Source organism: Diorhabda sublineata, chromosome 2 (genome assembly GCF_026230105.1).
Source record: "Diorhabda sublineata isolate icDioSubl1.1 chromosome 2, icDioSubl1.1, whole genome shotgun sequence".
In the NCBI taxonomy this organism is placed as follows: Eukaryota; Metazoa; Arthropoda; class Insecta; order Coleoptera; family Chrysomelidae; genus Diorhabda; species Diorhabda sublineata.
The window spans coordinates 31,886,092-31,912,921 of NC_079475.1; the positions used below are offsets into that span (position 1 = coordinate 31,886,092).

The window sequence follows — 26,830 nt, forward strand, 5'->3', positions numbered from 1 at the left end:
GGTTATTGAAAAAACATCCTCAAGAACAATGTATTAATATGAAGGACACACTCATATGGAAGCTGCTAACATCTGTGCTCTCATTGATATAAAACGGGAAAAACCTTGCCGCTCCTCACTCCCTGGGACTGGCAGCAGATGGTGCAACAGAATTCTAGCAAGTGTTATGTATGGAGAAGATTTTTAACAATTTTATTGCACTGTAGATAAGGAGAAATATCTTATGTTTAGCTGGGTATACATTTAAGTGAATCAGCAAGACATTGGCTTGTTTCACTTTAAATAGTCATTTGACGTGGATTTTCAAGTAGTTGTCCTCAACAGGAATACAAGGAAAAGTAAAAGATTGGATGAGAATGGGCTTACACTTCCAATAAATCTTCCAAAGTACAATGACTTAATTTCTCTTTTACCTTTCGTTCCTAGTTTTTGTATGGATTTTATAAAGCCCTTCCTACGTCCATGATCGCTATTTCTTTGTTAACGACCATGATAAACAAACACCACTTTACAAAATAAACTCCGGAGTTCCTCGAAGCAGTGTCCTGGGACCGCTGCTTTACCTCATCTTCACGGCAGATCTACCAAATAGCAATAGCAGCTACATTTGCAAATGCCACCATCATACTAGCATCAGACAGATATCCTATAATTGCATCATATACATCACAGCTCCATCTCAACAAGACAGAAAAATGGCTGAAGAAATGGCGCATTAAGTCAAAAGAATTGAATGCAGACCAGATAACCTTCACCAACCACAAAGGCAAATATGCAGGATTCACTATAAACAATCAACTCTTACCACAACGTAATAATTTCAAATATCTTGGCATGCACCTGAACAAGCGATTAACCTGTAAGAAATACGTATTCACCAAACGTGAACAATTGGGTATGAAACTAATTGATTGATACTGGCTGGTAGATAGGAAATCCCAATTATCTTTAAAAAACAATCCTCAAGCCCATATGGACCTTGGAGTCCCATTGTGGGGATTAGCAGCCAACTCAAATATTGAAATTCTGGAGCGATTCAAATCGAAGATCCAAATATTTTCATGTAATATTAGAGATGAGCCGTTTCAAAACGGCTGCGTTGGTTAGGAGCAATCGACACTAGTATTGTAGTTTATTTTTAGTCCAGCACCATTTGCTGCCTCTTCTATTTGGGTTACTACATTTCCAGCATCCTCCACACTTAGTGCAATGACGTTAAGATCATCAACATATCCTAGGACTATAATCGACTATCGAAGGGATCAGATACACCCCAAGGAGATCTGATAAAATTCTGACATTGGTTTCGACTCAATAACACTCCACATGAAAATTTTTTGGGCGGTCGACAAATATAGATGTAGGATTGAAATAATTAATATTTATTCAAAAATATGTTTATGAATAAATAACAACGTGATAGTTTGAGCACTTTGCCAAAAAATTTGTACTAAGCTCCATGTTTGATTACTATGTTTAATAATATGTCAACAGAAGACTATGCTTTGCAAATGACCAAACTTCGATCCTGTGGGAAGATAAAAGAAGGTATGAAGTGGAAAGTAAGTTTTTGTTATTGTCTTTGATTTCATTGATTTCATTAATATTTTTCATTAGTTTATTTTCATTTCATTAATATAACCATAAATTCTCCAATACTATACAATAATTGATATCACCTCACAACTTCTGATGTTTCAAAAATAGTAAGAGGCTACAGAAAAAGGAATAAAGGAGCTATGACCATGAATATTGATTAATGTTATAAAACTTTAGCGTCCTAGACCTGTCAAATTCTATCACTAACATAAAATAAGTTGAGGATCCTTTACTCATTTTAAACTCAGATACCAATAAGTGAAAACATTTTTCATCAAGCGCAGTTGGTTAAGAAAATTTGATGTTACTATAGAAAAAGTAATATGTGTTCAATGATTACATTCAAGATTAAATGTGTCGAGGAGTCCATCTTCTGCTGTATATAGGTAATAATTTCGAATGTTTTAGGTTGTCGAAACGAAACGGTAAAATTTTTTGGACCAAATCAAAAGGGAGAAATGAGAGTTAAATTCGATAGTTATCTAATGAACGGTTTCTACAAATTGGATTCTTCCTCGGCTCACGATTCAAAAGGATACTTGAAAACCGGTGATTTAGTTTACTATGATGATGACGAATGCTTTTACGTTGTAGGATTAAAGAAACATTCAAATACAGAGGATGGCATATTCTTCCTAGCCTCATAGAAGATATAATACTATCTCATCCTACTGTTAAAGAAGAGCTGTAATTGGAGTGCCTCATGAAACAGACGGTGAGAATGTAATGGTTGTAGTTGTACTATTTGACAGATACGATAAAAAAAGTACGAGGGAAATAGATCAATTCGTCAATGAAAAAGTTGGTGACAGTCAAAAGTCAAAGCTGGTCTTAAAATCTCTAGATTATATATCGAAAAACTACAACTAATAAGATTAGACGTAATTATTTACGAAAAGATGATGCCGTCACTAGGATGGATAGAAAACTTAAAAAATATTTTTCAGTTTTCTATCTATCCTAGTTTTCAGATCACCTTTTTTTGAAAAACCCTGTAGGTTTGATTGTAATTCATCGATAAATAATATGTAATATAAAATAAGGGCAGTTATTCGTATTATTGCATTTCTATCATAATTGTTGATTTATGAGGCAATCTAGTAAACAGAAAAAGGTAACCCCAATTAGATTGTTCGAAAATATATCATTTTTTCTAGAATAGTGTTTTATTACTTAAGATAACCAAAATTTAAACTGAAATGCAGAAATAACGCAGATGTCAAATATCAAACCTGATGATATTGTCTTTGTGAATCATCACGGCCTTGTGTTAGTTAAACTGAAAATACCTAGTGGACAGAATAAGCGATCCAAAAAAAAATTACTAGGAACGGACAGAAAAATTTTTGCTAAAATAAATGTTTCGTGGTGGACAACTAGAAGAATATTTAACAAAAATGAGTACAACGTTCGTCAAAAATTGAAAACAGCACCACGTTGAAAAATGCCAGGTTACAGTTTACTCGTCAGAATATGGACAGGAACTGGAATTTTGCCGATACTCTTCAAATATTTTATCTTGAAATTTTTTTTCGATAGTTTCCTCTGATGTAAATAGATTCTAATTGCATGCTCCTGATACTATTAGTATGAATTAACTTTTCATAGGGCGATATACAATAAGGATCATTCCATATAATTTATATCAACAATTCGAGTTGTATGAAATACGGAGCTGTATGAAATACGTGTTCAGGTGAGTTGGTAGGCTTGCTCTCATATTATTATTATATTTAATATTTTGCGTGGAAAAATGCCGTTGGGACTCTGATTAATGACCTCATGTAGCAGTTTATATTATATCAATTTGCTAAAACATAATATTGGATGTTTATTCTCACAGTTAACCCAAATGAATTACATATTATGAGCTCATATCATTTTTTGTGATCAACTCTAAAGCTATGAAAAGAGAAGATAGTGTGGTTTCATTTTCTTATTTGGCCGAAATTGATAAAATAACAAATGAAGTAATAAATTTAGAAGCAGGAGGCAACAGCGATGCAGATGATGTATTGCGCAATCTCGTATTGCAATTCTGTCCCGTTCATCAAGTGAAACCAATAATACAGATTCTAAAATAGCTTCAACTTCAGGGGTCTTCAATAGCATAACTGATCAAAGGTGTATTGACTTCGCTTCAGACGATTCAGTTGCAGATCTCAGTTATGGACCAATATCAAACAAAATACGAATGAAGAATTATCAAATAATGCTTTTACCTTATCTGAATAGAAAATGCAGCTCTATTATCCCTGGTTATTATTGGAGCAAAGCTGAACATTCCGAACTAATGCAACAACTTTCTCGGAGAAATCTGGGTTAACTATAAATGTCCATTCAATCCATTTATTTAAAAAAAAAACATGTATTCCTCAACAATAAACAGACTTACGTCCCACTAGAAACAACAATATAGTAACTACAAGCTTAAAAAATTAAACGGATGTTAACATATCTTGTTTATTTTCATATATAATAATCGTTTTTTATTCAAAATATTAATTAAATATTAAAAAACCGGAATCCTACATCATATATACATAGCGTGATCACACCATTTAGCAACCAACCGTTTTAATGATTTTAATCAAATGTTATGTCAATCTGTATACACGTTGTTCCGCCAGTTTCAGCCGCAACTTCAGAATGCTGAGACAAACAAAGGACAAGTAGTATATCTATTTTCGACACTTGATATACTCCGCTTGAAACTGTAAAAAGTACAAATACGAGGGAAATAGATAGGATTTTCTATCAGCTCAAATAGAAAATGTCCACAAGGGGGAGGGGGCTGATATCGGCATACCCTGTCAGGAATACGCCGATACAATATAGTCATTTACAAGAGTTGATAATACACTCTGCGATATAAAGGACTATAAGAGATAGTGGTGTCGATGGGTGTGATTGAATTTCTACGCGAGCAAGATCATCCTAGTGACCTTAACAAGGAAAAAGAAGCTCAATCAATCAAGTCCATGAAATTGCATATACAAGCCATTGTGTGTAAAACATATCTGGGACTCCTTCTATAGTAAACTTCTTTGGAACAAACATGAAGCGGAAATAACTAGTAAAGCCAAAAAAGTCCTGATAGTGTGCAGAAACTTCGTAGAGAATAATTGAAGCTGTAACTCAAATATCCAACTGTAGGTTACACGATGATAGTTAGACTAATCACCTCGTATGGGACATTGGTCTGGGATATTAGAACTGCTCTACACGCCACAAAAATCTTTCTACCAAAAATGCAATAGCTATCCTGTATAATGACAACCGAGGCCACGAGAACATGCCCAACGGCTGAACTAGAAGTCACTCTAAATCTTTCACCTCTCCATATATTATTGGAGTACGTGGAGGAAAAAACCTTACTCAGTACATTTAGAGAAAGGGTCGAAAGTCGAAACCTCCCTCAAAAAGTGATCACATCTGAAATGTGTGCAAAAGACCATATAAGAAATAAACAAAATTGCCATAAAATGGTACATCGAAAGCTCCTAAACAGAACTGAAATAGAAAAGTGTTTGCGCTCAGAATCAAATACTCTGAACGCCTCGCTAATAAATGTCTCGAGTACAACTATTTGATCGTCGGAGATTATAATCTTTTCTGATAGTTGAGCAGGAATTGGAGGCTTGAGCTCCAATTTCATAAAATCCAAGCAGGTGTGGGGATGCCTTAGCAAGTAAAGTTAGCTAAACAAAAAGAAGAATGGCAAAGATACTCCCGAAAACCGATAACTTAAGTAGATCGATTGAACGTATCAACTTAAGTAAGAATAGTGTACTAAAGAAAGTCTTATCGGAGAATTGTCTCCTCAATGTATACCTGAATGAACTGGGTTCATCAGAGGATGCAACGTGCAGATTCTTCCACGTGAAAATCGAAACTTCTAGCCTTATTTTCTCGAAGTGTGAGAGAAATAAAAGACGAAGATCTTGGGCAATTTGAACGATCTTCATGCCTCGGCAAGAAACGGGGATAGTTAGAATGAAATTATCATATAAAAATATACTCAATTAAATGCCATGAAAGTACTGTAGATATCTTGAATCAAAACAATGTTGCTGCAATATACCGAACAATAACAGTGAACGCAAAGCACATAATAAAAATTCTCAAGACAATCAAATTTTTACCATTTGTACTTCATCAATGTTCCGCTATTATTGTTCATAGCATGAAATAATATAGCCTACAGTCTCCTTCGATGAAAGTGCTATAAAACACTAAAATAATTTTCCCATTGAAGCGGGTAGTTACTGATTAGTGTAGTCAATTAAAAGGCTCGCATGATTTTAGTATCTTGGGTTTTTGGAAATTGAAAGAACTATTTCAGTCCTTAATAAATCCTAACTCTAACTTCACCGGATATATTCCAGGATACAGCTACAAAATTATAATAATTGAGGGTGTCAAAGATCACATGCTAAATATTCAACGTTTCTCAAGAATTTTGCAAGCTGTTTTCTAGATAATCAAGACTTTCTAAGGTTAAAACTTTGTCTATTACTATTTATTCACTCCATCCGTGAAAGCCAGTCCAAATAACAAAAAAGTTAATAGAATATAATAGCAATTATCAATATTTTTCATTCGAGATGCTACCTGCCTTTAGGTCCTACTTGAAAAAATCATGTCAACCGTTACCAGAAGCAGAAAAACTGTTTTCCACATTCCAAATAAAATGAGTGTAACAGAAACAGGTTACTTTTAAGTAGCACAGTATATATAAAATTAATCTCTGTTGATGAAAATAAATATAACTATAACTTTATTAATGCAAAGTGAAATCATTGGAAGCATACACGGCACGAGATAATCGAAGTCATTCGTGACTTACATATCAGGCAGGTCGTCCTTGTTCATTCTTTGACGATTTTATCTACAGTGTGCTTCGCAATATGGACGGTATGTATTTCATTATAAGAAATTATCGATAGTTCAGAGGTTGATATATTTATAAATGATATAGTTACATATATTTTTTAAATCAATAAAAACGTATTCTTGATTTGGTTGCACGGGATCAATGCCACACATTAACCTATATATAATTACAAAAATAAAATAAACAATTTAACAAAAAAATTAATTCCTTCAATTGCATATCAATATCATCAATTGTTCATGAATTTTCTCTTTCAAAACCATATTATTCAACTATTAAAATTAATATATAACTAAAAATCAATAGAATAATTCATGTTTTTAGTGAGAAACTGGTAAGGTAGGTTTTATTATGTTTTCTTCATATTGAGGTTAGTGAAAAACACGACAGTTGTTATAGTTTTGTTTGATTGAAGTTACGTAACATAATCTGCAGCAAATTATATGATCAAGGTTTTCTCTCTAATGAATTGTTTGCATATATTCATAGTCACAAACGAGACACGCAATTTTATTTCATAATATTACAAATATTGTAGCACTAATTACTTTCCGAATTATAATCGTTGGATATAAAATAGAAGGTAAATTGTACGAACGTCCTTGCTGATAATGAATTAGGATGGTAGAACGAAAGTCGGATTGCAAAGGGTTGTGGAATAATAGTTATCCCTAATTATATTTTAAGTGAGCGAAAAAAATGTTCAAAGCGGCAAAGATAAGATTGATTGTATAAAACGATGATTCAATTGTACTATGAGTATGAGTGTGAGTCCTGGGTACTAACCCAGAGGAAGAATGATTAGAAAAAATTGTGGGGGCCAGAAAATATTGGGGATACGAACATGGTCAAAGATTCACGGAGAAGAAGAACGAATGCTGAATTGTTAGAAATATATAATGACCCTGATATTATACGAGGGTTGCTACTTAACATTCGTATTTTGTTTTCAAAATATTCTCCATTAAGATCAATACATTTTTGCATGCCTTTAAACCATTTTTTCTATTCCGATTGAGGTACCTTCAAATCATGTGATTTGAACGCAACAACTACTTCTTTTGGTGTAGAAAAAAATTAACCTCTCAATTTAGTGATTTGCGGGATTAACAAGAAATTTTTGGGTTCCAAACAAGCACTAAACGGTAGATGAACAATCACTAACTGATGTGTGAGAGCTCGCATTGTCGTGGTGCAGAATATTCGTCTTCGTATTCGATTGGTTTTCCTGATTTTTTCGAACACTTCTGGTAAACAAATACTGGTATAACATTCAGAATTAACACGTCTACATTGTTCTGATGGAACGGTAGCGACATATCCAGTTAATCCGAAGTTCTTCGAGCACGAACAAATTTTGTTGGATTTTCCTCGTCTTGAAAGACCCTGAAAGTCGATTGTAGTTAAGTTTCGTCGCCTGTCACAATCTTGTAGATATCTTCTGAAGCACCGTAATTGTATTTTTTCAACGTTTGTCAAATTGTATGGTATCCAACGAGAACAAATCTTTTTTACAATCAAATTTTCATTTGATATTAAATGTATGCGAGTGGAACTAATAGCCAAGTATGCCTCCCAATTCATCCTGTAGCGAAGACCACGTTTGAGTTCGGAAAACCAGCGAAACATGCTCGAGATGGTGCTTCATCACCAAAAGTCAAAGCGGGTTGATCAGTACACTGCTGTTGGTCAAAAATGGAATTAAATCACGAGCATTTTCATGCGACGATTTTCTATAACATTCGACGTGGATTAAACCACCAGCGGTGTACCGATCAATTCGCTTTGAATTTGATGATAAAGCACCATCTCGAGCAAGCATGTTTCGCTGGTTTTCCGGACTCAAACGTGGTCTAAACGTTTCGAGTATCTGTAAACTCGAATAGCACTTGTATGATAACACGTTCTGAGTAATTATTACTTATATGATTAGTAAAACTCCATTTACTGAAGTACCCAATCTTCTAAGCTAAAATATTTTATTTAAAAGTATAGTTCATGATGAATTTCGTGAAATTTTGTATAGTCAATTCCGTAACGTTATTTCTCTTTAATAAATATATAGGTGCAATTGCTGTTTTTATGTCAATATACTTGAGTTCGATTCACATTTCAATGAAGTTGACGATTTTATTAACAAAATCGATTTTATTTCTAATATTTTTAATCCTTCTGCCACTATATTGTATTGCAATTTTCCATGGCACTTATTTAATATATTTAATATTTAATATCTCTCCTCCTATATTTACTAAAATTGTTGCTGAACAACGTCTGATAGTGCTCCTGAACAGGTAATATTTTTAATACAATTTGTGGCTTCAATAAAGTACCCGTTAACATTACCAACGGCGAGAATGCAATATACTCATAGAATTTCCGTACGTCCCAGCGTGTTTAGTAACGCCGATATAGTTTTATCTATTGCAGACAACACAGGTTGCCGGACGATCACTTGGAGAGCAAACATACAGTGCAATATTACGTTGTTTTGGTTATTATTTGCAGATTTTTGAAAAATTGGAAGTAATAAAATGACTACTAATTGGTCTTAAGAGAGAATTATTGATTTTATTATTCAAATATATTTAAGCACTGAGTTGTGAGATGGAATAATTAAAGATATAACTGTTAAAAAAAGTGGATTCGCTGTTATCGCTGAAAACTTCATATATCGAGTTTGAGGCTTACAAAATACAAAAAATTTTAAAAAATAAGTGGTAGACGCATTACTAGACATAAATTTTTACACCTATTGAATTCAAGTAAGATCCAGAACCTTGACTTTTTCTTTACATGTTTGTTCAATGTATATAATTTAAAATCCACTATGATGCTTATTAATTCTTCAGCCATTATTGTCTGTCTAATTGTGTAACCCGTTTACAAAACATATCTACGTATCATACTGCTGCAGGCATCATTGCCAAGATATGTATTGCTGATGAGATTAGAGGACTCAACCAATATAGTGTAAATTAATAACAAGAAAAGTGAACCTTTTAAATCACAACAAGGATTAAGGCAAGGAGACCCCCATTAACGGTACTATTCAATCTAGGTTTGGAAAGCATACTAAGAAGAATTGGCAGAAAGGGCATGCTACTTAACAGAAGTCATCAATGCTTAGCAGATGACTGGCAAGAAACAGAAGAAAGCTTGAAGAAACCACAAAACAACTAATAACAGCTGCAGAGATAAGCCTACACACAATAATGAGACAACAAAGTTTATGGAGATAAGAATAATTGTGGAAGCAAAACAAAAAACAGTTTCAAAGTACATAAACATGATAGGACGTTAATAAAATTCGAGGAAGTAGATAGATAATAAATGCCAAGAAGAAAAAGAAATCACACTAAGAATTAACAAAAGTTCGAATCTATAAAACAATTTTCAAACCTATTCTGACATACGCCTGTGAAACCTGGGTAATGACGAATAAAATTAAACAGAAAATGGAAATCTGGGAGAAAAAAATACCAAGAAGAACTTTTGGGAGACGGCGTTAGGATGGGAGTGAAGATCAAGCCATGATTTACAATAGGTTACAATATTTAGGTACGAAATACGGAGACAGACTCTTGAAACTAATTGCATGGGTGAGACCAGAAGGCAAAAGGAGAAGAGGTAGAACAAAATTGTGGAGGGAAATGGAGGGGAGAAGTGGTGGACCACTGATCAGGTGAAAATCTAGCGTAGTCAAGTCTATTGATGCCAGTATTGTATCCAAATATAGAGTAAAAATTATACCCGTTTATATTACGATGAAGTAGTAACCTTTATATAGATAGACAAACTTTTCGACAACAAAATTAAAAAAAAAACAACATAAATATTTCGCTGGTGACGTTTCCAACTATTTATAGTCGTAATACAACTAACACCAAGGAAATTCGAATTTACTTCGAAGTATGTTAATATAGATACAAATTACCGTTAAAAAATATATTTCTTGAAAATACTATAACTATAAATGTTTTTATTGTTTTTTTCACTGTTTAATGGGACCAAAGATGGGACTTTCTTTCATCTATATCCACTGTTTTGTTGACTGTTCAATATAGACTTACATCAAATCTAGTGTAAATGACAGTAGTTATTATCAGGACACCCACTTTATTTTATATAATATTTTTTAAATAATAATTTGCTCCATTTTATCTTCTATACTAAGCTTCAATTGAACTTGAAAATTGTTTAATAGGGTTATTGCTTGAAAAAGATGTTAAATATTAATTAACTTAACCTAGTATTCAATAGACTTCCAACCTTATTTGTAAGTAATCAACTCTACAATATTTGTAATGATTCAACGCCACATTGGGTAAACATTATTAAAAAAAGTATTTCAAGTCTTAAATTTCCCTCAAATTTTAATCAAATTGTAAATTACAAATGCCTCTCCGCTATATGGATCCTAGAGCCGGTCCTGTCCGATTGTAGTGGAGTACTAAAATCTGGTGGAAGCGCAGTGTCTTTGATGTACATTGAAAATACCCGGAATTTGGTTTATTTGCATTGTTTTTTTTTAATAATTTCTAGGAAGGTCTATTTATGTATTTATTTTGTTTCTTTATTTTCCAAGAGTTTTGAGAATTCTTTTGGGATATATAAATAAAGAATTTGTGTAGCGCAGCTTAGTTAGTTCATAATAAGTAGTCGTAGCATTTATAAATTCACCCCACAAATGAAAAGAGTGAATATAAAGTAGAAAAACATTTCCCAGTACATTCAATTAATTTCTTTTCTTATCTTTCTACCATGGAATATTATATAATTTATTAGTAAATAAAAAAAATAAATATCAAATTCTAAATTGTAAATATAACAAAATAAAATTTGAATTCCTCTGAAGGTCATGATAATAAATGTAAATTGAATATTTTTTCAAGTTATTGCAAACTAAGAAACATACATTATGTAAGTCATGAGGAGGGAGGCTACTAAAAAGTGTACTAAAAAGTCCTCATTTTTATTAATTTAAAAGGTTATTTGTGAAATGACTATAAATTTTAATTAGCTCATTCGATTTTTGAAAATTTGTCATGATGTATAACTGGTATTAGCTAATGATGATTAAACTAATCATCAGCTACTATTGACAAAGTTCGAATAGGAACATCATAGCCAACATCCGGATAGGTTCCAAAAATCGGATTTGTATTTTTTAAAGTTGACAATGACTATTAGAGTTATATCCATTATATTTTATTATATTGCAAATATCCAAATAATTAAACATTCATACTTTCTAATTATCAGATCAAATGGAGCTTTCTAACCGGTAAACTTAATCAAACTACAATTCATACCATTCATCTCTTTTTTGTAGTGAACAAAGACACTTCTTTCAAAACTTTGGGGGATATGTTTTACCATTGCCTCCACAGAGATAAAATTTTCCAGGTAAGTGAACTATAAATAACAATCAGATTTAGTAAAAGTCCCAATTCATTGATAAAAATTGCCATTTTTAAAATATTAAAATTAAGCTAATGAAATTCACTACTTTTGTCAGTCGGATGAGTATTATAAACACTTCCCTAAGCCTCCGACTGATACTTTTCTATTTGTTTGTGCAGTTGGTTCCACAAGAAGTAATTCATTGATATGCAGAGTTTTCCAAGAGAAGTAGTACCTTCACAAAGTAAATAAAAACAAATTATGGGCTTCGGCACAACATAGGCACAATATTTTCAAATCATAATTATCTGATTGAACGCTGACGCTGTAAGTGAATTAGAATGCCGCAGCGACTCTAATTCTAACTAACATTCCATCCATAATAGCGAACTCTGAATAGGTATAATTGGGTTTTGGATATTTTATGATATGCTGGAATATGTTCGAGATGGGTGCTAATTTATAAACTGCTTCTTTCCTCACAGCTCTTGAGCCTCGGTGGTTGAATCTGATTGATAGTCAGAAACAAAAAACACTGTTTCGATATAGTGGCTCTAAATATTAGTCTTCTTGATGCATCAGTTGCAATAAGTTGCGTCTTCATAGTTTGATTTAAAAAGTCCGAAAGGAACCCATGATCCACTTGTGATACTATGTTTGCATTATTTGCAATAAATTATGAAATTGGGTATTGTTGTTGTCCACTATGTCTTGAAACATCCTTTGGGCTTTGAGAAAAGCCCATACTTCTAAAAGAATAAGTACTCCGCTTGTTCAACAAAGCAGGACCCTTCGAACCGGGAAGATACAAATATATTTGTTTTGATATTTCTGGAGGTGGCAAGTGGAGTTTTAGATTACGTGAAAATAATTTTAAAATTATCTTCAAATTTTACGTCCGATTCAGATTGTGAATTCTCAAAATTTTGTGTTCACTTTCTGCATAGCTTAGGTAAATTGTTGCTGCATTTTCTTCATTGTCATTCAATTAATCTAAGACTTGTTCGGAAGTGTAAGTTCACCGATCGATTATAATGGTTTAAATTAATTTTTACATGGGTTTCCGAAAATCATTATAACGATTAACCGATTAACACAACAGAATTCTAACAGACACTATCAAGAAAATAGTACGATGTATATGGGCGACATCAACATAGATTTGGAAATATCGGTAAACATTTGACTGCTGACTTCTTTGAATTCTGACCCCAAGATAGTAATTCGGAAATAATTTGTTATTGATAGTATAGAATTGTAAATGGTACCAATCTCGGCATAATTGATCAAAGTCATATTTACGAGGATGGTCCCAGAAGTACCTAACCCAAAAAAGAAAACACATTAATTATTGGTACAAAATAAATTTATTTGTTTGATCCCTTTTTATGATAAGAATCGTCAGACTCCTCAAAAAAGCCATTAACTGCAGCTCTCCATTCTTAGAAAATCTTCGACCACTGAGTCATTTTCTCAAGTCTGGGGACAGAAAATATTCCAAGGGAGCTAAATCTGGCGAATAGAGTGCATTAGGGAGCAATTCAAACTTAAATTCATTAATTTTGGCCATTGCAATAACGGATGTGTGAGCTGGTGCATTGTCTTGATGAAACAACACTTTTTTCTTAGCCAAATGCGGCCGTATTCCTTGATTACTTCGCTTAAACGTTGTAACAAGTTCGCATAATGCTCGCCGTTGATAGTTTTTCTTTTTTCAAAGTAGTCAATGAAAATTATCCCACGAGCATCCCAAAAAACCAACGCAATGACCTTGCCTGCGGATGGAACGATCTTTACGTTCTTTGGAGCCGGTTCTTCCTTTTTAGTTCATTGTTTTGATTGTTCTTTTGTTTTGCGTGTGAAATGTTGGACCCACGTTTCAATCATGGTTATGAAACGACAAAAATTTGACTTTATTTCTGTGAAACATTCGATGGAAACATCTTCACGACGTTGTTTTTTTTCCATTGTTCCAAAATTTCAGTTAATATGCGATGTACTCCTTTTTGTGCCTACTATGCCTGATAGCTCGCGCACTTCCAGTCGACGTTCATCCAATATCGCTTCGTAGATTTTATTCAAAATTTCTGGAGTCGTTACCTCATTTGATCGACCACTTCGATGCTGGTCTTCGCAGGTTGTACGGTATTGTTTTAACTCTACTACCCAATATTTTACTGTTGATAACGGAGGAGCAGTCTTGCCCAGAGTAGAATCTAGTTCAACTTTTATATTTGTTGGACTAACTCCTTTCAAATGAAAGTATTGTATCGCATAACATTGACCAATTTTTGTTTACAAATTCACTGAAAATGTTCACCACTGATGGCTGCTAAATAAATACTAAGAAACGTGGCGTCTTCAAACTTGAAACAAATGCTGTATAGATTGTGTACTTTCTAATGCAGTGTTATTTTTCAAGGAATTACCGCCATTTCTAGGTCAAACCAGGTACTCCTTGACTGTAAATTGGTCCATTTGGATAAATTGTAGAGTTACAAATAGAAAATCATTGCTCAGTAAGTGGAATGTCATAAAATTTTGAATTTCTATTCCTATATCGTTGTGCAATACATATTTTATAAAACAAATTTATATCTGAAAATAAAATATTTAAATAAAAGCTTTAGATAATGTAAAGAATTCTAATATCATTCATAAGTAAATAAACTTAAAATACTTCCCAAGTATTTGTAAATATTGAATATCATTATAAATAATTTAACCTTGTCTAATTAATTTTATGCCATTAATAACTAACTATTTAGAAACATAATATTCACAAAAAGATAAGGGAAATATAATCATGCGTTTATAATCAAATGTTTAATGAGTCAAATTTTATTACAATAATATTTCCTAGTTATTTAAATTTTATCTTTATTCTCTCGGTAGATGGTATAAAGTTTTTAGAAGTTACCAAAAAACTTTATGCCATATTCTGTTTAATTTAATTAATTTAATTCCATGCTAGATAATTTTGTATGTTCAGATCTTTGTTTTTGTGTACAAACCGACTTTTAGCAGCTACAAATACGAGAATGAATTGCGAGTGGCCTGGAGCGTTGCTATGATGATGAATAAATCCGATAGCAAACGTTCCAATACCTCTTTTGTAAATTTTGGTTTTACAGTAGCTATTCTTTGGACGAGCTCTAATCACAATATGCCGTCACAACCTTTTTAAGGCTAGGTGGTCACAAATATTTCATTGAGAACACTGGAATTTACTATAGATAGACTTTGCAAACATAATCCAACTAAAGCGGCTATAGTAGCCTAGCTTAAATCTGAGCTCATACGTCTTCTGCCTATTTATGCTTTTTCTAGTTTCGATATTTTTCCCGACTGAGTATTTCGTTCAAATTTCCTTATCAAATGTGCTATCCTCATATTTGATCAATTCATTTGGGAAACAATTAAGTCCATGAGATTCACGGTTTTTCAAATTTCTGTACGCCACATTCAGATTGTATATACTGCAATCGAAACTATCAATATAATCCATTTAATATTAAAGGTATTTGGAAACCAAATAAATTATGTTTTCTTATGAGGCTATATTATACCTAAATCTATCGATAAATTGTCAAAAATTGCAGACACCGATTGAGAATAATACTCAGAGGATGATTGATACTCTCATCAGAAAATCAATGTATGAGTGAGAACAATTAATGATCTTGATTTTTTACAGCGGAACGTTATCTGCAATTTTTGCGAATAGAAATTATAAAAGTCCTAGTAAATATGTATCCAAATGTCAACAACACTAACTTACAGATTATTATCCGGTTACAACAAGATGGTGCGTCCCAGATTTACGCATGTGATGAGTTTTTGGGCCAGTGCTTTCTTATAGGGTGAATTTTTCTACGATTATCAATAGAATAACCCCAAGATATCCAGATGTTTTCTTGCCCATAATTAGAATCAATGTTTAGGTAGGTAAACGGCAAAATATACACGAGTTGCAAAACCGAATTAGACACGAGGTTAATAGAATTACTGCCTTATTCGTAATGGGCAAAATCTATTCGTCGATTTGCTTAATGGCAAGAAACCGATGGATGACATGCATTCTAGTTATTGTTCTTGTCTAGTGCATTTTGTTTTTAATGTTACCCTTATCGTTAATCAATTCATTTGGAAATAATCGTTCATCAGATTTATGGTTTTGCAATTTTCGAATTACCTTCTACAGAATATCTCCAGCGAAATGTGGGTGATAAATTTTTTTATTCTTCATAATCATTAGGAGATTGTTGTTCTATTTCTACACAGATTATAATCTATTATTATAAAGCGATTTGCTCGTCCACACTATTTATTCATGAATTATTATTTGTGTCAACAACTCTTCTCTCAGATTTCTTCTACTTTTATTTTAGAAAAAGTCTGCAATTATCCTGATTTCATAATAAATAGTTCATATACTAAATAATATTACGGCATCGCTTGCATAACATAAAATTCTAATTTCCTTGCGTTTCATTCTACATTATCGGATCTCTATGTTACTTCTTAATGTTCACCTGTGTGAAAATCTGAAATACTTAATAATCGATTAATTTTTTTTCTAGTATTTGGATGATATAAATGAAACGACAACCTATTCAGATGTGTTACAATGGAGTATTAGGACGGCCATCAAACTAAAAAAAATGGGAATTTCACGAAAAGATATAGTTAGTTCGTGTACGCACAATCAAAAATACACTCCAGTACCTTTCATCGCCACTCAATTTCTAGGAGCAATATGCAACAGCTTTGATCCAAACTTATCCCACTTAGATACCATTCATCTACTCAAACTCATTGAACCAAAAATCCTGTTTGTCGCTGAAGAATCTTTAGCTTTTATGGAAAGTTGTTTGGAAAAAGCTGGTGTGAAGACAGAAATTGTTGTTTTTGGACCAAGCAAAAAATATAGACAATTTTCGGAGTTTATTGAACCTAGCGAAGAAGAAAGCTCCTTCCAAATCGAAAAGGTACAAAATGATTCTGATACGGCAGTAATATTTTTCAGTAGTGGAACTACTGGTCTACCCAAAGGAATATGCTTAAATCACAAAACTCTGATCAAAGCATCCGGAACAGTTGGAGTATTAGGTAACGCTGAAGATAAGAATACTGTGATTATGACGTATACCACTCTGTATTGGATCAGTGCAGTATTTTCTTTACTCAGATCTGTAAGGTTTGGCTATTCTTGTGTTATAAGAGTCAAATTTGATCCGGAATATACATGGAGATTAATTGACAAATACAAGGTAAAATGAATATCATTATAGTTTATAGTTAATATGAAATGTCATCTTTAGCGTATAGTTGTATGTATCTCATTCGTAGTTCTGACTGATACAACATTTTCCAACAAAATTTCTCATAAAGCCCGATTTAGACTATCCACGAAGCTATCCGAGAGAACGCGTATAAAAAGAGGCTCATGAAACGGTATTCACTTAGCCATTTTATTAGAGGAGTTACGACTGTATCCAGATGATTGGTACAATTCAGAAAAATCTCTTTATATGTCATTTTTCACAATAATATTTGTTATTTCAACAATAATGGAGCGGTTAGCGGATAAAACATCGATCCAAATGACGGTTTTGTACTGTAGCAGTCAGACCTGTCTGAATGCGGTCAAATCGCGATTTCGTTGCATCGGGCACACATGATCAAATTGCGTTCAATTTCGTTGGATGCGACCAAATCGTACGACGCCGCAGTATCATGAGTGGTCCGCTTCAGAGGTCATGTGAGAAAAAAAGCTTCAATCAAATTCATTTGCGACATAAACGTCTTTTGAATCACGTTCATTTGTAGTAAACTTAGCGAGCAACTGAATAAATTGAAAGTATGCATAGGTAGCACTCCTGCCGCCTCTACTCGCTTAGATTCATGTCGAAAATCTCTGGGATACGTCTCGCATGAGTTTGTAGCAAGCATAATATGTTGACTCAATGTCCCCTATTGGAAACTGCTTCTGAAGGCCGATTGACATTTTTTCATTTGATATTATTTAGAATGGCAAATATATATGTAAATAACGTTATTTTCGAAGGGAATAAGTTAATCAACATTTGCCCTTTAGTTTACTTTCCGTGGATATATTTGTTATAATTAAATCAAACCTTGAGAATAGAATGTGAAAAATGTATTGTTTCGTCTCTAATTCTTTTGACTGAGTTGTTATAATCATCCCCAGATAATCGGCTTTCCATACCTTCCCATTAACTAATGAAAACAATGATCTTCAGGTAAGGGGTGGGAAAAGCAAAGCTCATATATCCGAGAAAATTTATCAACCCCAGCAACACATTTTCCGTATTCATTTCAACACTTTAGTTCGATAGACGAGCTCTTCTACAGTTCTAGAAGTATCAGTGAATTGCAAATCTTTCAAATACCATTTGATTAAACATTAATTTCATCATTTTTCAAACTCTGCAAGTATCATTGATATTTTGATTTCCTTGAGAGCAAGAGTCATTGCCAGTCATTACCAGAGAAATGGAGATTGGTTCAACAGATTCCAATATTTCAAATATAACTACAAGGAATTATGTTTTCAAACACCAAATATAAAAATTTGATCATAATGATAATTATATAACGGAGCATGCGGAAAAAATATTTTGAGAATACCAATACAGCTTTAGAAAAAGAAGATGCACTGTAGACTCGATACGAACTATAAGTGCTACTAACATGACATAAGGCTACATATACCATTTATTGATTTAATAAAGCCTTCGATAGTATAAACAGACTGGCAGAAAGAACAATTGAAATATTGAATGCCGAAGTACTAACCACGGATAATGGAAATAGATGTGGACCCAGAGAAGCACATCATTGACAACCCTAATCAAGATACTCGAAGAAGCAATGAAAAGGCTGGAATCAAAAGGTATCTCACACAAACATACATGGAGTTAGAGGCATATACAGACGACAAAGCCGTAATGAAAAAGAATAAAAAGCTCTGTAAGAAGCAACAATCGAGTTAATAGGATTAGAAATGAAGGAAAAAAAAGCCTAATGCATTATTTGAAAAAGAAGCAAAACAAATGAAAATACCATGAACATAGGAGAGATCATTATTAAGAAAGTGAAAAGCTTCAAGTGATATTGACACTGAAACATACTGTTCACCCTTCCACTATACCAAGACAATTACACTGTCTAACATGCATTTCGGTAACCAACTCGTCTTCAGAGACTGGAATAAAACAGTTTCCCTGCACTCTCTGAGGCTGATAAGGTCAGTTTACCTTCAGTCTCTGAAGACGATAACTTGGTAATCGAAACGCGCGTCAGACAGTCTGATATTGGTGTAGTGGTAGTTTAAATAGTGTGTTTCAATTAGTATATTGGTAGTATATATGAAATTTCTAAGATAGATATACTGATTCCTAATGTTACATTGTTCACTGACATTTTCAAGAATAATTATAACAATAAGTTTTAATTCATGTTTTGCCATTAATTTTTGGTAATGTCAAATGTATTCTTTCTGATAATGGTTGTAGAGAGAATCGAAACGTTATAAATATGAAATAAAATTAATAAAATCAATCTACGAGCTAAATAAATTCCCATTTTGTGTCTATCTATTTTTTTAAAGTCGCTTTACAATGTATTCTACTAGAAAAATTCTATATTTCCACAGTGAGATTCTTATCAATTCTATTTTACAGATATCTACAATGTTTTTAGCGCCATATCATGCTATAGATTTTGTCAAACATAAGCCTGCCGATGTTGATGCAAGTAGTCTAGATAGTTTTCTAGTGGGAAGTTGTGCTGTCCCTTTGAAATTAATGACATCACTTTTCGAAATATTACCCCACGCGAAAATTGTCCAGGGTTATGGTCAAACTGAAGCTGGATCTTTGATTACCATGTTCAATGTTACTTCACCTGAAGAATATGCTTTGCAGCTCAAGAAGCCCCTATCCTGTGGGAAAATGTTAAAAGGTTTTCAGTGGAAAGTAAGTTTCAATTTAAGTGAGATATACTTTACTTTAAGCATATTTTTCTAAGTATTATTCCAATATAAAATAACAAATATCAGTTAGTTTTGGTCAAATCTTGAAGAAATCAAACACAGTAATTATATTTTTGCTTTATCCTTGATAATTACTTACAAGGTCTCTTTAAACAGAAAGTGGAATTGTGCTATAATCAAATTTTTTGATAAGTTACAGAGCTGAACATGTTCACAGTTTTTATAGATAGTCTCGGTCATACTCTATACACTTTTACTACCTTTCCGAAATTTCTCGGCTTGTCACGTAACCACGCGCACGAATGATTCAATCTCCGCATTGCTTTTGAATCGCAGTGCCAAGTGCCTCTTTCAATGGACCAAATAAATAATAGTCGCATGGTGACGTTTTGATCTTCAAACAGGTTTCAACGTGTTTTTAGGAGTGATTATGATACTGTGCGTTCACAGTTCTTTGTTTGGTAAGAAAATTATCCTCACATTTCAACATCTGTACACACAACTTTTCCGCTGACGATAGTGTAACTTTCGCTTTAACTGACGCGCCTTCGCCTTTCTTCCTATACTCCATAGACGCGTGTTTACTCTCCATAATATAATGGTGTACCCAAGTCTCATCTGTAGTGAGCATTCGGATCAATAGATTTTCTCCTTCTTCTTCATACCGCTGCAGAAGACTGCGCATGTGGCAATCTTGCTACCTCTTCTGTCTTTTCGGAACACGGAACACCAATCATACGCTAGAGTCTTTGAGAGGCACTCATCCCCAAATTTCTCAAGTAATTTCTATTAATTTATCAACTATAAAACAAATAATGATGCGTTGCACAACAGACACTGCTACATCCTTCTCGCTCGTGGCTATAATTACAATAAAAAGCGAGGTTATGTAATCCAGGCTATTCTTTACGCTTTGTAAAATACCAGTCTAATATCCAGTGCAACCACTTTTACGACACTAAATTTTTTGCGCGTTCATTTAAAAATTCCGGTTTATATCGGAACCACTCTCGTATATTAACAGAGTGATTGTAGTTGTGAATACGAATATTTTGAAAGGTATATCTTTTAAATAAAACCATAAAGTAGTACGGTGACGGTGAAAATACTTTGAAATGTGATAATCGTGACACTTTCACATTCTCAGAAACTTATCTTTGTTTGCAAAAGTTAAAGTCTAAACATTTACTATTTTGATTAGACAAATTTATATGATGGACATGGGTTTGGAGAATTAGTTGTCGACACAACTATCACAAACAGTCGAAGAACTATTTTTAATGATTTATAGACAAGTTCTCGAACAGAAACAGACAATAAACGACAGCCTACAGTAACTTATATAAAAACTAACAGTGAATTTTTAAAAAACAGCAATATTATATCCAAAACCTCACGAGAATATAAGTTTGGATCGCTAAGAACTGTGACTTAATGTGGAAGATTATTCTGTTATTGTACTGGATAACACTTTCCATGATATCTTCAGAGCGAACGTATTATCAGTTCCAGCAGTCGAAAAACTAAAATACACACAAATACAACAATAACAGCAATGGCTGCATTGATTGGATCGGATATGATGATACTGCATTTGAAGATTTTATGGCAAAGGTCAAACAACATTAAGCCCGTTATATTCAATGTTGTTGCATAGTAAAACGTCATAAATCATGTTTGTAATGAGAGAAAACCCAAATTTCAATAATAGCGCCGATAATGCCGATTCCATATAAATAGAAGCAGACTAAACCGTTTCATGGATTTACTTTGAATTATTGGACAAAGATTTAACAAAACAGTGATATAAAAAGCCAAAATATAAGCAATATTTTATTGACACCAAGTATCCCAAATGATTTTTCTCTTTTATGTGTTAAATATCACCCGAAATAGTAGATACAAGAGAGAGAGTGTTTAAAGTCAATGCAGTGACTCACAAATCAGATTTCACGAAAACAATCATGTCTTTGTAAGTTCATCTTTAAATCACCTTCGACATGGTTATGGAATATGAACGAGAATGCTTTTGATTAGAAAAAATACAATCAAAGATTTGCAGTCTCACAATCTTAAAATTGTCTTAGAAAACTGCAAAACAGTTTTTTAAGACTAGAGCTCGATCAATTTACTGCATTCAATTAGAACATTGACTTTCATCACTTTAGATATCGCAAACCTTGAGATGGAAATCGTAAGAATTACTTTTCCAGAAACGGTTATATTTGAATACCAAACGTCCTAATTTGTCTCTCATAGATATTTTTCCTATGAAGTTACTATAAAGAAACAGTTATCAAGCCAGAATACTGGTGATTAATCTGACATTCCCGATTCGCTCTTGAAGAGATACAGCAGCGCGAAAAAAGGTATATTGATAATGGTATTTCACATAACTGATCTTCCCTAAAGTAAAATGTGTTTCACATGGATAATCTTTTTTAATATCCCAGCTATATATGTGGGAAACCTTCTAGGTCTATTATGAATAATACTAATTTCTTCAGTTGACAAAGTCATTTTTAGCTTATTAAACTATATAATTAACTTCTATTCATCAGTACTTTACTAAGCTTCAGTAAAAAATCTACATACTGAAATTTAAGTAAAGTCTGACACTAATTGTTGCTAAGATTTGATATTGGTAAAATATTGTTTCAATCTCAAAAAGTCATCAAGGAAATTATATCTTTAATAAGCGCAATCACAAAATTCATTCTGTTTATGAAAATACATTTCCAGCTGTTTTCTCACATGCTGTATCTAACAGTTAACAATATTTCAGATTGTTGATACCGAAACGGAGAAAGTTCTTGGACCAAATCAAAGAGGAGAGTTGAGAGTTAAATTTGATGGTTATCTGATGAACGGCTACTACAAAATGGACTCTTCTTCAGCTTTCGATTCAGAAGGATACTTAAAGACCGGCGATATAATGTACTATGATGATGACGAATGCTTTTACGTTGTTGGTAGAATCAAAGAAATATTTAAATACAGAGGATGGCATATTCTACCTAATCTCATAGAAGATATAATACTATCTCATCCTGCTGTTAAAGAAGCAGCTGTAATTGGAGTACCCCATGAAATTGATGGAGAGCATGCTATGGCGGTGGTTGTACTATTTGATGAATACGATAAGAAATGTAAGAAGGAAATCGAAGACTTTGTAAATGAAAAAGTTGCTGATAGCCAAAAGTTGCGAGCGGGCGTTAAAATAGTAGATTATATTCCAAAAACCACGACTAATAAAATTAGACGTAATGATCTGCGGAAGATGATAGGAGCAATCAAAAATAGCATGTGAGGAAATATGTGCTATTAAAAATTTTGGAACCGAAAATAATTAATTTTGGCTCCTATCTGAGACATTTAGAAAATGAAGTATACATATACATTGCTAAATATGACATGAGTACATTCCACTTAATGCCTTCAATGGATGAAACTGACTTTTTATCTTTTCACCTAAGAACCAGGATTGCTTTTAGTCATTAATGACATAACTGCTCTCGAAGCACCAAGTTCGCCGTTAAAATATTAGTGTTTAAAGCAAGCATGCTGAATTTACTGTCAACCCAGCCCATTCGAAGTATTCTTCTCAAGCTACACGTTACCATCAAGCCGCCAACATGGCATGAAAGCTCGGCTATATTGTGGTGGTGCACCCTAAGTTTCTATTTCATTTATGTATAGAAAATAAATTTATTCGAAAACTTGTTTGTTATTCAAATAATTATCTTATTTTGAAAATAATACTCTAAAAATATGAAACCTTTTAATTTAATGTTTGTCTCTCAAGCCAATATGGCGACCGGGTGTAATGTCATTCCGAATTGATAAATAATTTCTGTCTACAACACTTATAGAGGGAGAAAGATGAAGATATGTATATCAAAAGTGTATCGCCACATCAGCATCATGGTAAATTTTAAAAGAAACTCCGTCTACAACTTTTTCCACTTTTCTACAACGGAAGTTGTTGAAATTCTCAATAATGAACTATAATATCACATTTTCTAGCTCTACATACTTCAATTTTCATCTACAATTACTACATTTATACAATACCCTTTGTCTACACCAGAGATATTCTTCCTTTTCTCTACCCTCCATAACTACGGCCTTTTTTGGTCGCAGACATGAGCATTGCAGGCTTTAAGTGGAACGTACTCATTATTTCTGGTATATCATGAAGATGGCACTGCTATTATTCACCTCAATAGAAATACAATTATTATAAACGCTACTTTATATCCATTTGGTAAATCATTTCTCAGATCTGGAAAAATGGAATGGAAAAAAAATTCAAGTTTTTTATGACCAATTGTGTTTAAATATTTTGAACAATAAAAAATACTACATTATAATCCAATAATTAGCGGTATTTATTAGATTTTTATATTATATTGTGATAAAATTACATACAAGCTTACTCGACATGTATGTCGAAAATGCCTGTACAACTGTTCTAAAAATCTCAATACGTAAGTATTCCGAAGAGTTGAAATAATGCCATTTGTCTATGGTGTATTCGACACGGTGACATTCATAAAGGGAGCCAATAACATGACAACCCCGAAGCGCTTCAACAATTAGCCAATGTAGCAAATCATCGTAGACGACTGAAAGTGATAGAGGCCAATGAAGAAAATTCATTGCGACATCTTATTGATTCATCAAGTCGGTTAATAGGATAAAAAAACTATAGGTTGGTCGGACACGACTAGTTTCAGTTTGTAGCATGTAATAAAACTGGTTATAACAGTGGATTCCAATTTTGTTTATTGGTTTTTTCAATGAAAATCAGGTTTTCATTATATTTTTAGAATTTCAATTTTATTAGAAACATCGTTGGACTAAAAAATTGTAATTTTCTGTTAGTTTATTTCAACAGAGGCAGCTCTTTACGAAAAAACTATTAAAAAAAAAAGAGTTTCAGGACAAAAAAATTTGCGTAAATATATAGTAAAACACTAAATTGACTAATCGTATGATGGAAGCATGAATATATTTATAAGTATTTATGATGACTCGCTTAGAATTTCAAGACAGCCGGATAAACACTCATAATATCCAGACGCGCCACTCTGTTACAATTGGAGGAACACTCATTGTTTGAATCGCAAAAAACAAGTAGAAAACGAAAATTACTTAATAGATGTAGAAAGACATTTTGGGTAAAAACTTCTCAGATAATTAATATCTCAATAGCTCAGAATTTTATACCAGGTGACGATCAGAAAAAAAAATTATATTCATTCATATATATATTCAAAAAGACAAATATTTTTCACAAAAATTGACTTGGAGGTAATATGACAAAGCTTAAGAAAAATGTTACACCGCAATAACTCACATTACTGGATACGAATCTAGCAGCTATTTAGAAAAGACCTTTTGAAGTTTACTAGAGTTTCAATACTATTTCTGTAACAAAAATCGACGACTTACTTGTCGAACATTTATATAGTGACAAATAGTGATATGAATTTCTTTCCTTTTAAATTAGGATTATCGTTTCAAAATGTGAGTAGGACATACAAATATTGTTTGTTGACACATCAGGGTTTTGTTTTTTGTCCTTTATTCCGAAGCCGGCTTATTGATAATCATATCAGATATCTTTAATAATGACCACACGGAACTTTCTAATAAAGTTATAAATATAAACTCTCTTCACTTTTTAGTGTATTTGCTACTGAAGTTAAAAAAACAGATTTGGCATTTAAAAATAGTTATACAATTTTCAAGATAGCGAGTCTGACGGTCCATAGTAAGGAATACATATTTATTTTCAGTATTATAATATTGGAAGTTATGACTAATCACTTGACCATTATTGTGGAAAGTACGTTCGTCTAAGAATAACACAACTTTAAAGAATCCCCATTCTTCATCAAAATCCTAGAAGCACTGGATATTGACTTGCTTGCTTCTAATCGGATTCTCAACTACTGATCTCAACACCAAGAATTAATATATTATCTTCGTCGGTGGTAACTGTCAGCGAAAGCAAAAGTTTCATGTGAGCAAAATTACCTGTAGACGAAATCTTGTCGGCAGTTTCAAATAGCAATCGACTATGGTTTGAAATAAGTCAATTTTCTCTTATCTAGAATTATCTCTATGTTTTTGAGATTGTACCACATTCACAAAATATCTTTATTCAAATTTGAAAAAAATGTGACTCAATTCTACTAACTACCTTGAAGGGGTGGAACTTTTGTTATCAGAGATGCATCAAATTTCATCTTGCAATCATCTTATTTTAATCTTATGAAGTTATAACACTCTTTGTGTATAGAGAGTGGAACACTAAAGTAATCCAGAGCACTACACTCAACGAAGATCTCTGGAAATTAAAGCCATCCCACATTCTAGACTTTTTATAAGGAGTGGGATTATTGCATCAGCTGTAAACACTGAGTTCTCCAGTATCGCAGTAAGAAAAGTGGGCACAATAGATCCTTTCGGACGCAGTGTATACGAGACCCCAAATCCATCCATACATACTTCTGTAAGAAAATTTGACTATTTGGATTTATACTACAAGTGACGAAATAGACAATAGAAAAACAAGTATTTGAAGCTAGAACATATCAGAGACACATCAAGAAGATTATAGTAGATGTTTTCGATGTTTCTATTAATTTTAGTACTCATGTTGAGCTGAGTTGAGCTAACATTCTATCAACTCTATTATCACAGTTTATTTTTGACAGTTTTACTTTTCTTTTATTTGAAATAAGTTGTTGTTTGGTGTTTTTATCGGATATTGCTCATATAATTTACTCCTCTCGTTCATCAAAAACTTTGAAAATATTTGAATAAATATCCGAAATATGAAAACTATTATTTTATTTTAATCAAATCATCGTAATTCCAGGAGCGTCTATATAAAT

General features: G+C 32.9%; 1 protein-coding gene across 1 annotated transcript; it reads left to right on the forward strand.

Moving 5' to 3' along the window:
• The first annotated feature begins 6,351 nt into the window (after positions 1–6,351).
• Positions 6,352–24,303, forward strand: LOC130452776 (uncharacterized). Its single transcript, XM_056792208.1, has 5 exons — positions 6,352–6,516; positions 11,832–11,905; positions 16,486–17,175; positions 19,612–19,905; positions 22,708–24,303. The coding sequence occupies exons 1-5, from the start codon at positions 6,510–6,512 to the stop codon at positions 23,230–23,232; spliced, it is 1,590 nt and encodes a 529-aa protein (XP_056648186.1). The 5' UTR covers positions 6,352–6,509; the 3' UTR covers positions 23,233–24,303.
• The last annotated feature ends 2,527 nt before the right edge of the window (positions 24,304–26,830 follow it).

Coding starts and splice junctions, on each gene's coding strand:
- LOC130452776 (XM_056792208.1), top strand. Junction 17,176..19,611: donor GATTAATTGACAAATACAAG/GTAAAATGAATA, acceptor TCTATTTTACAG/ATATCTACAATGTTTTTAGC. Junction 19,906..22,707: donor TAAAAGGTTTTCAGTGGAAA/GTAAGTTTCAAT, acceptor ACAATATTTCAG/ATTGTTGATACCGAAACGGA.